Genomic DNA, 13,589 nt, shown 5'->3' on the forward strand with positions numbered 1-13,589 from the left:
AAGTCTACTTTGCAATATTATTACTTATTAAAGACACTGTCCCAAGGAAATGGAAAATAAAAGAGACCAGGGATGTTTTTTGGCATTCATCAGAAACCAGTGAAGACCCAGGCAAAGGATTTCATCTTTCACAAATCATAATATAGTGTGTTTAATAGCTATGATTTTAGAAATAAGATATGAAAGCAGCAATGCTGGATCACTTCCAAATAAGAAAAGAGAAAAAATATCTCTCAACACTTTTCCAGGAGCAAATTCACATTCTATCTCCAGAGATAATAATAAAAGATAATTTTTTTATTTTCTCTAGATGCAAATGATAATTGAATACTTAAGCCAGTTGGAGCTGTCTATATGCTACTGACTCTCTTCACAAGCTTAACATGAAATAAATTTGTCATTCCATGAAGATGGGAGGTGATGACAGCACCATTCTGATTTGACTGACTTCTCAAAGGTGTGCTGGAAAGTCGTGGGAGTGGATTTTATTTACAACAGCAGCAGAGACTCAGTAAATCCTGAGTGCCAGCTGAGTGACATAACCATCAGACTATTGGGCGAATTTGGCATAATTAATGAAGAGATCAAATCTTTTCTTCAATTACCACCAAAGGAAAGGAATAAAACCTCCACACTTTCAGGGAAAAAGAAGTCAATACCCACTCCCCAGAAGATGCAGGAGACTACTCTACCTGAGTGACAAGGCTTGAACCATCTCTTTTTCACATTCTACATCCAAGGTCTCTTTATCCTGCTTCTCACATTTCTGAGGTGAGAGACTTTCTTGTCAAGAGCTATTCTTTACATCGCTAGAAAATGTTTTGTTGAATTGACAGGAAAACCATTTTGTCAGAAGACTCCAGAACACATCTACTCCATGCTTAAAGCTGAAAGCTTGTTTTCATTTTGAGCTTATTTCTATTTCCACTTTCTAAAAATGTTCAAATGTTAAAAAAATCTCAGCAGGGAGTCAAGTGCAAACTGAGCAAAAGCTACACAGATAATTCCACAAAGTTAAGAACTAATCCAAGAACAATAAAACTCCCACAGTTTTAAGTACTTTATCTAATTGCAATATTTGATTTCATAGGGGTGGCAATTTTACACTGACTGCAGTGCAAGATTTTGATTTTTTTTTTTTTTTTTACCCATTAGTTAGAATAGAAAATAGCCCTATGGAATGTGCCAGAAATTTTGATTTTTTAAAACTGCAGTTACTGAACATTCTGTATTTACTTGCTGTGAATCTTTTAGGATTTCATTGTGAAAGTAGAGAACATAAATGCAATAACTGATAACAAAATGAAGGCTTGATAATTCTCTCTTGACTAATTTGAAAACTTGTTAATCTTCCTGCCCCTGCTATTTCACAAAGATTTAATAACACAAATTTGTAGAAATGTTTCCTGATAATTATGCTCCATTAATGTAATGGAATTTATCATGATATATTTCCTATTTATTTATTTATTTTAGCTCTGTGCTGTAGCTGGTTAAGCAGCTCAGAGTGAATATACAGATCAAAGACATCATGTAACTTCAGCTGGAAGGAACCTTTAAAACATCATTGAGTCCAACACTCTGCAATGAGCAGGAATGTCTTCCTCATGTCCATGTTTTTTTCTGCCCTACCTCTCAAGATGTAGAAGATGCACATGGGAATTAAATTATCATATATTACAAGACTGTTTTAAAACTTGAGATAGAAGCAATATTCCTTCAGAAGTGTGCTGAAGGTATTTATCTTTGTTCCTAAAAGGTGGATGGCTCAGCATCACCTTTCTATATGAAATCTGGGAGTAGAACAGTGATGCCTGAGCAAACACATTTAAAAAAGCAAAATATTTTGGGTTGATTTCTAATCATGTTTAGTACTACCTACATACAGAGCTTTGAACAGGCTGTACTTTGGTGGCTCATGTCCACAAATAATGTCATCTGTGGTTCATTGGTTGAAGTAATCTGATACAAAATTACTAAATTGAAAATCTGTAGGTAGAACTCTAGATGAGCTCTGGCAGAGCACTAAGGAGCAATCATAAGCTTGTTAATGAAAAGAGAATGATAGAAACTGAAATATTAAAGAAGCAGGAAGTAATACATTAAAAGTTATTTTTGATAACATAATGTGCACTAAATAAGAAAATAATTGATGCAAGAAGCTCCTTTTTTATTGTTTTCATGTGCTATTTCTTTCAAAAGAGTAACATTAGATGGAACTGCATGGCTCTGAATGGGATCAAACACCAAACACTATCTTTTTCAATTTCATATTTTAGCTGACATTCTTGTCTTTGTTGTTAATCTAGTTTGGAACTGGCAAACCTCTGTGGAAAAGTCTTCACAGTGTAAGTTTTTTGCAAGCTTTAACTCAAAAATGAAAGCTTGTTGATCAATTCCTTGGGGTGGTCTTGGATATGGATTAATCATTTTTCCTAGTGAAGTTTTGTGCCTGAAATGAAGGAAGCTGAAGGAGATGTGAAATTTAGCAGAACTCTGCTGGAAAGCACTCTCAGCTTTGGAGGAGCCAAAGCTTCCCCCCCAGCAGAGCCCTACACGTGGGTAGGAAGCTGTGAATCCTCAAGGCAAGAGGTGTAGAAGAGTCTGACCCAACTGATCAGAATTCCAGCCTGCCGTTATTGGTGCCTGGGAAAGCAATTCACTGCCAGGGAAAGGCTTTAGAAGCAGTAACTGGCAAATCTCAGCAGTGCAAAGGTAGAATAAAGAACTGTTTTGCAAACAATAAAGGTCAGGTTTTAGTTGGTTGAAAAGCTGTGCGTGTTGAGTCTGCACCACACCTAAGAGACACGGTTGGAAAAAGCAGCAAACTGGCCAGTATCAAATGAAATGAAATATTTTAAAGTCCTAATTTGCAAATTTCCTACAAAGTGCATTGTTTGTAATATTGACTGCAATTGAAATCTATAATACCATTTACCAAAAGGCAGATTTTAAAGGCTACATGTGTAACATTTTTTCCAATATAAAAGGATGCTGGAAATTGAAGAAAAACCTTAATAAAATTCCTTTACTGTAAACATCAGTCCCAATCTCACAAAAACATGGCTTTTATTAGCACTAAAAAGACTTCCACTGAATGCATTCATGTCCTGAGGCTTCTACAGCAAAAACCAGCAATAAATTTAGAATTTCCAGTAAACAGATTATTGTATAAACACAGAATAATTTTTGGTGCATTGGAGGTCATTTGCGACCATTAAATAGTAATTTATAACTGGATTACTCAACAGATTTAAGATAGGGATAAAAAGCAAAAAATACATACACATTAAATATTATCACAAATTTGCTTTCAGCAAATCTATAGTTAAGATTTTTGTAAAAATTACAAAGAAAGTGAATCAGGAAATACATCTTTAACTTAGTGGGCTGTGGTAAACCCAAAAATATTGCAGATTTCAAGTGGTGTGAGGATTAACGTAGTCACAGAAAAAGTCAGACAACAGCTCAAGCACCAGTACACCCATGTGAGCACCAGGGCCAATGGTCAAATGCAGTGCTGCTGACAGGAGGCCAGAGCGTGGAACTGCCCTCCTGGATCCCACATCCTCTTAGACCAACCTGTTTGTATTTTATTCATAGTGGTGATGATGTATGAAGATTGATTGAAAAAGCATTGAAAATCCAAGAATTATGAGGCTACTCCATATGCAAAGCCTAGCAGCTTCTTAGAGAATGAGGATTCAGAGGCAGTGAATCCCTTCCAACTTTATTCATTTGTTCACTACTCATTTGTTGGCAAATCTTGAGACATTTGCCTAGCAGATGACATTTATTTCAATTACTGTTTTCATTTCTTGCTCACTTTAAAGTGAGCAAGAGGAGCTTTACAAGCAACAAAAAAGCCAACATCCCTTATGCTACCAAGAGCTCACATTCCAGAAGTCAGAAACAGACAAAAGCCACAGAGGAGGTGACTGAACTTTTAACTCTGCCTTCTTCCAGACATCCAGAGGGAAACAGGAACTTTTGGATGCTAACCTAGCTTTGGATGGTGGCTTTTAAAAAGCTGATAAGAGCTATGTCAAGAGGTTTATATATGACCAATTCTGCAGTCTCCAAGAGAACCCACTGAGACAGCGAAACCATTGAAGAACAAACATGATGTTGCCCTTATTTTACCTTTCTTATATTTAAGTTTAGCTGGTTGCCTGTGTTTCCCATGAATCTGCTGCACAAACTTACATTCACACATTAACTTTCACACATGCATTTTCCATCTTTATACATTAGCTTGCATATTAGTCAGAGCTCAGAGCTCTAAACACTGCATTTTATATATAGTTTATATGTAGTGCTGAACAAGGTATGACACTTATTTCAAATTCTCCCCCCGGCCTCCTTTTTGTTACCACATTAATAAAAAAATGTTTTACATTAAAGAGAAAAGTAATTAGTTTGTGTTTCTATTAAGGATAAAACATATACAGAATGTTGTGCAGGAGTGCTTAAAGCAGCAAACTGCACATGTATTTACAATATATATCAATTTAGAGATCACAAAGCAACAAAGCCAAAACTGTTCTCCAGAAAGCTCAGGTGAAACCCCACCTGGAATAAGGACTTCCAAGCTGCACACATTCCACCAGGGCTGATGGAAGAATCATCAGAGGTTTAAAGCAGGCATGGATAGAACAGCCATTTTAAAAAGGGGATTAATTTAAGAAATCAAGATTAAAATCTTTTTTGATGACTCAGAGTCACTGCAAAACCAAAGATCTAAAAAGAGTTTAAATGGCAAGAAGACAAAGTGATAATTTTGGGTTTCTTTCTTTACTGATCTCAGCAGCCAAACCCAATGATTTCTGCTACAAAGGAAAACAGAAAGGCAAGAGGAATGCCTTTTTAAGAGAGTTTAATTTAGAAGAAAAGACTATGAATATTTGCAAAACGTAGCAAAACCACAGAAGGTCATTATTTCAAAATAAATACTAAGAAACCATTTAGGAAATCTTCAGAAGTTTTAGCTGGATTTGAATAAACTTAGGCCAGTTATTAGCAGGTTTCCAACAAGAAAGGTTTCGATGTTCAGGATTCATCCAAATGGCATACAGGAGGCAAAAAACCTTATTATCTTTTAGACGAAACTTGATAGGCTTATGAAAAAGTTTATTTTATACTTTTGCAGAGGGATTAGACTTAATGATCCAAGAAGTCAATTCTAGTCCATCTTTATATACTGCTAAAAGCATACAACTAGAAATATTAAGAGCGGGAATATTACAAAGAGGTATTCAACCCATTCAATAATAATATCTTTAAATGCAAAAACTATTTATAAATGTTAATTAAAGTGCAGGAAAAAGAGAGGTTATTTTCTCATTCTGTTCAATATAAAAATGCTCTGATGATAGCAAAGGTACCCAGAAGTATTCAGGCGGTTTCAGTCAGTGCTCTGAAACTGGTCTAGAAGGAGCAAGCAGCAGGAGATTGTCTCAATACCCTTTTTTTTGTTTGTTTCCTTTGTGCTTGCAGCAGCCTCAGGGTAAAGCAGAGCACAGTGAGACAGGAGCTGCAGGGTAAAAGCCAATGACCTCAGCAGTGAGATGTTCACCCAGCAGCCTGGTGCTTGGTGGCTGTGAGTAAAATCCCGTAAATCCCCTACTGACAGCAAGAACAAGTTCATCTACTGGCATGAGCGATGAGGATGCACTCTCAAATCTGTTATAAAAGAGCTGTGCATTGCCATAGATTTCAAAAATTACTCATGTCCGGGAGGAACCCATCACCTTGAACTACTCTAATGAGGTCTAAAGCCGATGGAGCATGAACCAGTTCTGTGGAGAGACAAGGAGAGTGGCTAACTGGCCTAGGGATGCAGAAAGTCCAGGCTATCAGTGACAATCTTGTGCAATTCCCATGGGAGGTGTCTGTGCTCTGCCTGACCATGGTTTTTCATGTGTACATTTTTCTGTGGAAGTTTGGAAATTCATGGAAATACCAAATTCATGGTGTAAAATTCGGGCTCTTTTTGCTTCAAGTCAGTAATCCAGTCTGAATTCAGCTTTAAAGATTATTGCAGTGCTTAAAGTCAAGGAAGGATCTTTTGTAAGTTTGTGAATTGTTCAGGAGTCTTTTACCTCTGAGTTTTCAAATACGCTGAAGTCAACAGCTTTCCTAGAGCTTGGGAAAGCCAGAAAACAGCCTAAAAGGAACATGAATTCTCATCAGTTGAGAGGACAGTCCATAGCCGGCTTCCTCCAGAAAGTAATCAGCTGGAGGATTTCTGTGCAGAAACCCCTGGCAGCAAGTAGGTCACTCAAGGCTCGGAACGGAATGAGCTCATATCATCGCGTCGGATGAAAGCCAGTCCCTCCACAGCCTCTCCACATGGTCTCTTTAGTTAAAAGCAATTTAATGTAGGCAAAGCTGAAACTCAGAAATGGATCACTTTGAGAGGGAGAGCTACAGTTCACAAATGATCCTGTTCAGTAGAGTAATATCTGCTTTTAAACCCAGTGAGTGCTGTTCCAATATTCAAGCATCCTTGGACTGAATCCCGGGCGGTTACCGATGGAGACAGTCTTGGAAGAAAAGCTATTAACCTTTGGGAGTTCATGCTTAGATCATTATTTTCATAATCAAAATTTCAGAAGTAACTGTAATGGGGGATAAAGGATAGTGCCAGACTCTTATGCTGTTCTCTCTTAATAGTCCATGGTCCCCTTGAGCATTTACAGATTGATGGTACATCACAACACGTGCTCTCTGTCTCATTAAAAGGCAACTTGGACTCCATACCAAAACAAACATTCCTTATTTCCATGTGTCTGTTACTTGTCTGTTGCAAAATCCCAAGCTCTAGGGCTGTAGTAGAGGTACCTTTGTTGTCAGGCAATCTGGAGATTAAATATTTTTAAAAGCTTTCAAGTTTTCTCCAAGGATCTGCACACACCACTTGCACACCCCTTTCCCATCACATTATCTACTGCACTTGGCTGTGACCTCATAGGCCCCCTCTCTTCCTGATCCTGCTTCTCATTTCTCTTTCTGGACAAACAGCATGAGCCACAGTTAAACTGTGCAATGTACCATGAGGGATTGGATATTAGTAAGAATAACAGTCTTTACAGAGTAATGCACTAGAGTTAACAACTTAGAAAAAAAATATCCCAAACAACAAACATTTACTCAATCCTGTTCATGTCTAGAACTTTCATTCACTGAGGATTAAAGTAACTCTCCAAGATTCTATCAGTTACCCTTGGGAATAAGAAGCCTAAATTCTGGTCATTTTCCCAGTACAATAGCTTTGTTTGAAAGAAACTTAATGCAATCTCTTTGGTCCTGTGATTGTGTGTTTAATCAAATATTTCAATGCTTTTCTTCTGAAGCAAAAATCTATGCCAGTATATTAATCAATACTCAGCACTAGAGGTGGGTAAAAAGTTTTTCATAAAAGCATTCTTTTCCTTAGTTTCTTTTTTTATTCTCTAGGAAAAGCCAGATTTAGAGACTTCAAATCAGTTTTCAGATGTGTCAGATATGTGTAAATATTGTTGTATTGTTACTTGGGAAAAAAAACATCCTATTCGAAATGGCTTTTTTTAATAATAAAACAATAGTCAAAAGATTTTCTTTTGCCGCTAAACCGTGCAGTTTTCTTCCCTTAATTTTGAAAACATTAATCAGCAAAAGAATTCATTCAATGCTTATAAACAAATCCGCAGTAAAAATTAACTCATAACTGTGAATTCCTCCCAGAAGTTACCAAGACCACTGGAGATGTGAAAAATAATTATGATATTTATGAGGTTTAGGTTAGATATCAGGAAAAGTTTGGGCACTGGAACAGGATCCCCAGGGAACTGGTCCCAGCATCAAGCCTGACAGAATTAAAGGAGTATTTGGACAATTCTCTCAGGCACATGGTGGGATTCATGGGGTATCCTGTGCAGGGCTAGGAATTGGACCCGATGTTCCTGATGGGTCTCTTCCAACTCAGCATACTCTGTGATTCTGTGATCCATGTAAAGTAACCTTTGGGCTATGCATTTTCCCCCTGAACTGTGCATAATACACAAATGAACAGCAATTATTTTCTGAATCAGTGTTAAAAGGAGCAAGAGAATAGAAAAGAGCTATGAACACAGCAAGGTTAACTGGGGAACCAACTGATGGTATTAGTTAATCCAAAGATAATTAACCATCGCCCAAGTTTGGTTCTCCTATGGATTTCTCACCTACTCAGGCTTTGATAAACATTACCACATAAATCAGGCAGAATTAAATGAGCTTAGGACCAAGCCCTGCATGACATCAGTCAGGGCACTGGGAATGTGAGAGCTGGGTTTTCAGCACAGGAAGCTGCAACCCCCAGAGGAGTCCCTGGTGTTGTGCCAACCCCTCATCAGCATTTAGCAGTGAAGCAAACAAGAGAAAACACAGGCAGACACAAGTCAGAGAGAACGGCAGAACAACAGGGTTGGGTTTATAGGCCCTATTTTAGCACCTTTTAAAAGGTGATTGTTGATGTAATCATAGACATTGAGGAATAGCACTGTTTCAAATCCTTGCTTATGTGTACAACTTTTCAGTAAATCCCTAAAAGTGCATTTGCTGTGGTCAGAGATTTTTCTGTAATGCTCCCAGCAGTTCTGCAAAGCAGGTGGGTCACTGACGTCCTGGCAGTGATTGCTTTGCCTCCCCCTTTCAGATACAATTTAAAGCACTCACTGGCAAGCCAGAGCCATGCTACAAAAATGCTCTGTTTCACATATGGGGATGTTTTACTTGACTTGTTTTGAGCAGGGTCCTTCCTAACCAGAAATGGTGTATCAGCTGCAGGATTTGTAAAGAAAGAGAGGGAGATTTATCTGCTCCTTGTGGATAAGTGTAGCTGCCAACGCTGCCATGCTGGTCAGACCAAGGTTTTGATGTGTAATTTAGAAGAACAGATGTTTTATCTGGGAACTTGTCCATATCTTACCAAGAAAAAAAAAAAAAAAAGAGAAACTCCGTAGTAGACTCTTTAGTCAGCATTATCCTCAAAAGTACTGAGGAAATAGTGAGCAAATAGCTGGATTTCTACAGAGCAGAGAAGCAGAGAAGTTGTGTGCTTATCTCTGTGAGTGACTTACATGGCAGTGATGAGCTAATTGGTCATTGCCAGTTAAGTGGACTGAGCAAAGCTGTAAACCCTGGACATGGTCATATGCCCATTATTTTCACATCAATCCTCTCTTCTCATTCTTTTGAAAAGAGCCCAAGAGTGACATCTTTCCTTCCCATCCACTGCTATCAGCACCAGCAGAGACAAATGGCTTAAAGTATTATGGGACTGAGAATGCATGAGACAACTTTGAGAGATATTAACTACTGCATTTCAAGCAAAACTGAACTAATAAAGACTTTTCCTCATAGATGTCCAAATTGAAAGAGGTTTTAATCCACTCAAAAGATTTGATAAGACTCTATCATTAGTACAAGGTCTATTAAGCATAGGAGAAGGTACCTCCAATTTTATCTTTTTCACACTCTTCAATTACAACTCAGTCTTGCCTTTTCTCTAAATGTACTGTCTGATTTGTACTGTAAACGCCTTAGAGGATGTGCTCACAAAACTCTATTATCTGTCTGAAATACCTCTCAGACATCTTATGACTCAATTTCTTCAGCACTAACAGCTTACTAGAAAAATTAGTTGGTTAATGCCCATGGAGAAAGAGAAAAAAAAATGAATAACTACCTAGTGGTTTTCCCCTGTTACTATCTGGGTTCTCCCATCTTTCTGCTTGTGATAGGCCCTTCAAGAAAAATACATACAAATAAAACACAAACAGTTAACATGGATAAATATACCAGCAGGGACTCAAATAATATTATTTTGCAAAGTTCCCTTTGGGCTATGCCCTTTTCTCTGAATTGTACATAACAACCAAACGAAAAGCAATTATTTTCAGAATCAGTATGAAAAGGAGTAAGAGAATGGAAAAAATCTATGAACACAGCAAGGTTAATTGGGGAACCAACTGATTGTATCAGTAGATCCAAAGGGCAGAGGGTGGGGGGGAATTAGATGATCTTTGAGGTCCCTTCCATCCCAAACCATTCCGTGATTCAAGACCCAGGGCTGCTCATGAGGTGCCTGTGGAGGGGAGGAGGAGCAGAAAAGGAGGAGATTGCAGATGCTGAACAGGAGAGGCCAGACTGCCCCAGGGGCAGCGTCTGAGTAGATTAAACAACACATTTCCATACAACTCAATTTTCTACGCTGCTACTGAGCTCCTGCAGTGGTTTCAAAAGCAGGCATCCCAGCAGAAAGGAAATGAAATGGGAATGGCATGGTGCTGGCACTGGTGATTTCAGAGTTTGCAACACACCCTACCTGGAAAACCACAGCTCTCCATCCAGGCAGGCACTGGGTGACACAAACCAGCACAGCTCTGTCTGGGAGGCTCAGCAACAACAAAGGTGTTGCTCTTGATTACTTTTTGCTGAGCCTACATACTGTGAAAAACCACTGCAGCAAGTTGATAACGATGCATGAAATGGAAAATCCTCCTGAGCACACCCCAAAGCACCATGGATGTGCAAGACAATCACAACAGCACTGTGCTACTTGGAAATTGTTACTACACGTGCCCACAGCAATATATTCAGATTTTTGCTGGTTTTAAATAGGTGCAACTCCACCCCTTTCAATGTGTTTACTCCTGATTAACACAGCATTTAATGTCACTGGAGTCAGACATACAGCGTTATTGAGGCCAGGCACAGAAAAAACAGAATGCTGTGGGACTAAAGGTGAAAACCTTTGGGGGGTGTCACTCCACTGATTCATATCAACAATTTGCCCTGATTACTTCCCTCCTTGACCTATCTACCCTCTGGGGCCAGGGTAGCTGGGACCCTGGAGAGTAAAACCACTGTGGGGCTATGTGTGCCACTGTCACACACCAGCAGTAGTTCTTTTAGCACTGCAAAACTTGCTGGAAATTGTTTGGAGAATTTTCAAAGTAAGTTTTCAATACTTTTCAATTCATCTCCATAGTCACAGTGCTACTCAAAGGTTTGCTGAAACAGCTGCAGGCAGTGGAGGAATCATAGAGAGATCACATGAAATGCAGCCTGGTTTCTGCAAAGAAAGGATATTCAGTTCCTCCGCATCATTCCTCTGAACATTTTGCCTACTTTGGGGACATTAAATACTGGAAATAGCTCAGAAAGCATTTGGCTCAACATCTATGTCTATATATCACAAGGACTACTATATAATGCAAGGATTTAAACCAGGTTTCAATCCATCCTAACTAGAAAATATAAGCTATGTAGTACCAAAAAAATAATTAGAATGTAAGCACTGCACGTAGCAGACTCCTAACTTATTTCCAGGGATCATTCCATACTGAAAACCAAATACTGAACACACTGCCTCATGCATATTACACCTTTAACTTTGTATTATCAATCAAAGGCAATTTGTTCTTACAGGATTAGCTTCCTCAACCAGGTGAGAGTGAGATAAAATGAGATGTAGTACATGGGAATCAGATCATCCTGAATTTAGTCTGGCTTAAACAGCTGTTAAACTACAACACTGGCTGACAACATTTGGGGACCTGAGCTATGTTACAGGCAAATTTTTTCTTCCATACTAGAGAGAGAAACTGAAGAGCAGCCCCCAGATTTATCACTGAAACATAATGAAAGCAAGACAATGCATTTTCCTTAAAGTGCAGAGCAAGCATTCAGAGTTGCTCATTAGAGCAGTACACAATTTATTCTGTTGTGTATCTGTTGGCAACTGGAGGGGCTGATTCCTCCAGTTTAATTCTGGGTCTTGACTCATGCTCTGGACATACTCAACTCTAGTTTCCCTACTGGATCTCCTTCCAAAATAGGGCAAAGTTGGGGTTTTTTAATCAACATTTGTTTACAAATGTCTCAATTCTAGGATGTAACTATCTCAACCCAAGGCTTTTCTTTTATTTGTAGCTTCTCTCTGTCAAGTTCTGTGGTCTAACTTGAACATCCTGGCCTTGTAACATAATAGCTAGTTCATTTGCTCTTAATTCAGTCATTCAGCAACCTGATCTGGAGATTCCTCTAGTTAGTGACTTCTCAAGGAGTTGCTCTATAAAATTCCACCAACACTTCTCTGCTCTTTAGCAAGTTTTAGCAGAGGTTAGATAGATAGATAGATAGATAGATAGATAGATAGATAGATAGATAGATAGATAGATAGATAGATATCTTTATTAATCTCCTGTTAATTACTTCTAATTAAGTTACCGGAACTGTAGATACCTCTGGCACAGTGTTTTCATATTTCATGTTTTCAGTTTTTAAAGCATGCATAATTACTGCTCTCTGGGGGGAGAAAATCCCTCCCAGACCTGGGAGAGAATCCTGCAATCCACACCACAGGATGCAGCATGTTCTGGGTCATCTTTTTTAAATTGCCTCAGTTATAAACACAAAACTTCTGTTTGTCTCTTTATTTATTTAATTTTTTAGCAGAAATTAAACTTTTAAGGAATGTTGTAAAATTGTGTGGGTTTTACTGTTAATTTTGGAATTTTCTCATTTTACTTTTTGTCCCACACTGGCTGTCTGTGACAGACACAAAAGCCTCAAGCAAGGAGAAGTTTCCTCACCTGTGCACCAGCTGCTTGCGGCTCACGCAAATCGCGGTCTCGTAGTCGTGGGTGACGCACACTTTGTGTGGGCTGCACTTCACCTTCAGGCAGGGATCTTTGGACGGATCAAGGGCTGTAAAACATCAAACAGATTAAAAAAAGAAAGTGAGAAATGCACACAGAGGTCTGTCTTGGCAGGCAGAAGACAACTGGTCAGAATGAACACTCCCACATGTGAATGAATGAATAACTTGATGTTTTATAGCACGTGCTGCTGTTTTCAGGCTGCATGTGAAGTAGAGAATTCACATAGAGAGATGGAGAGCCTAAAGACTGATTACTGAACAGTGATCTAATTGGCATTCACAGTAATATTAGACATGAGACTTTGGGATGAAGTGCCATTTAACAATCTATAGATTGTTATCTATAGATATAGATTTAACAATCTATATCATGCCTTTTTTTTTTTTTTTTTTTTTTTTTTTTTTTTTTTTTTTTTCCCCCACAGAAAAGCCATGTTTGGATAAAATGTACTCAAGTAAAAAATGACCGGTATTTTAGAAGCTAACTAATAACTGATACAATGCAGAGTGCTAATAAATTTAATTTCAGATGCTGTAAAACAGGCATCATACTTTTAGAGATTATTTTTAACTTTTACAGCTAAGCATCCTCTGTATTTAAAATGCTTGAGTAGAAGAGCAGTTATAACAACGAAATAATCCTGGGTTTCATACAACAACCTGCAGCACCAGCAGTGCTGTCAGAGTTGGAATTAGCACAATGAGTTGCCCTCTCAGAGCAAATATGTCCAGGCTCTTGTCCCATTTGAAAGGTATCTGTCTAAATTCATTCTTTTACAAAGAAGGTTTCTAAAAGTCAGCAATAGGGTATTTTCTGCCAAGATGAATTACAAATATTCAAAATATGGTTATGTGAACACATCAGAAGGGAAATCTCTGCCTTATAGTCACATGGAGAAAT

At 38.3% G+C, this 13,589-nt stretch overlaps 1 protein-coding gene across 1 annotated transcript in view; it reads right to left on the reverse strand.

Annotated features, from left to right (window-relative positions):
• Positions 1-13,589, reverse strand: part of SPOCK1 (SPARC (osteonectin), cwcv and kazal like domains proteoglycan 1) — a 276,373-nt gene that overhangs the window by 105,522 nt on the left and 157,262 nt on the right. Inside the window, exon 4 of the mRNA XM_040078277.2 lies at positions 12,621-12,735. Coding sequence (XP_039934211.1) covers positions 12,621-12,735 — 115 coding nt within the window. The remainder of the gene's footprint in view (positions 1-12,620; positions 12,736-13,589) is intronic.

This window comes from Hirundo rustica, chromosome 14, assembly GCF_015227805.2.
Source record: "Hirundo rustica isolate bHirRus1 chromosome 14, bHirRus1.pri.v3, whole genome shotgun sequence".
NCBI classification, from domain to species: domain Eukaryota; kingdom Metazoa; phylum Chordata; class Aves; order Passeriformes; family Hirundinidae; genus Hirundo; species Hirundo rustica.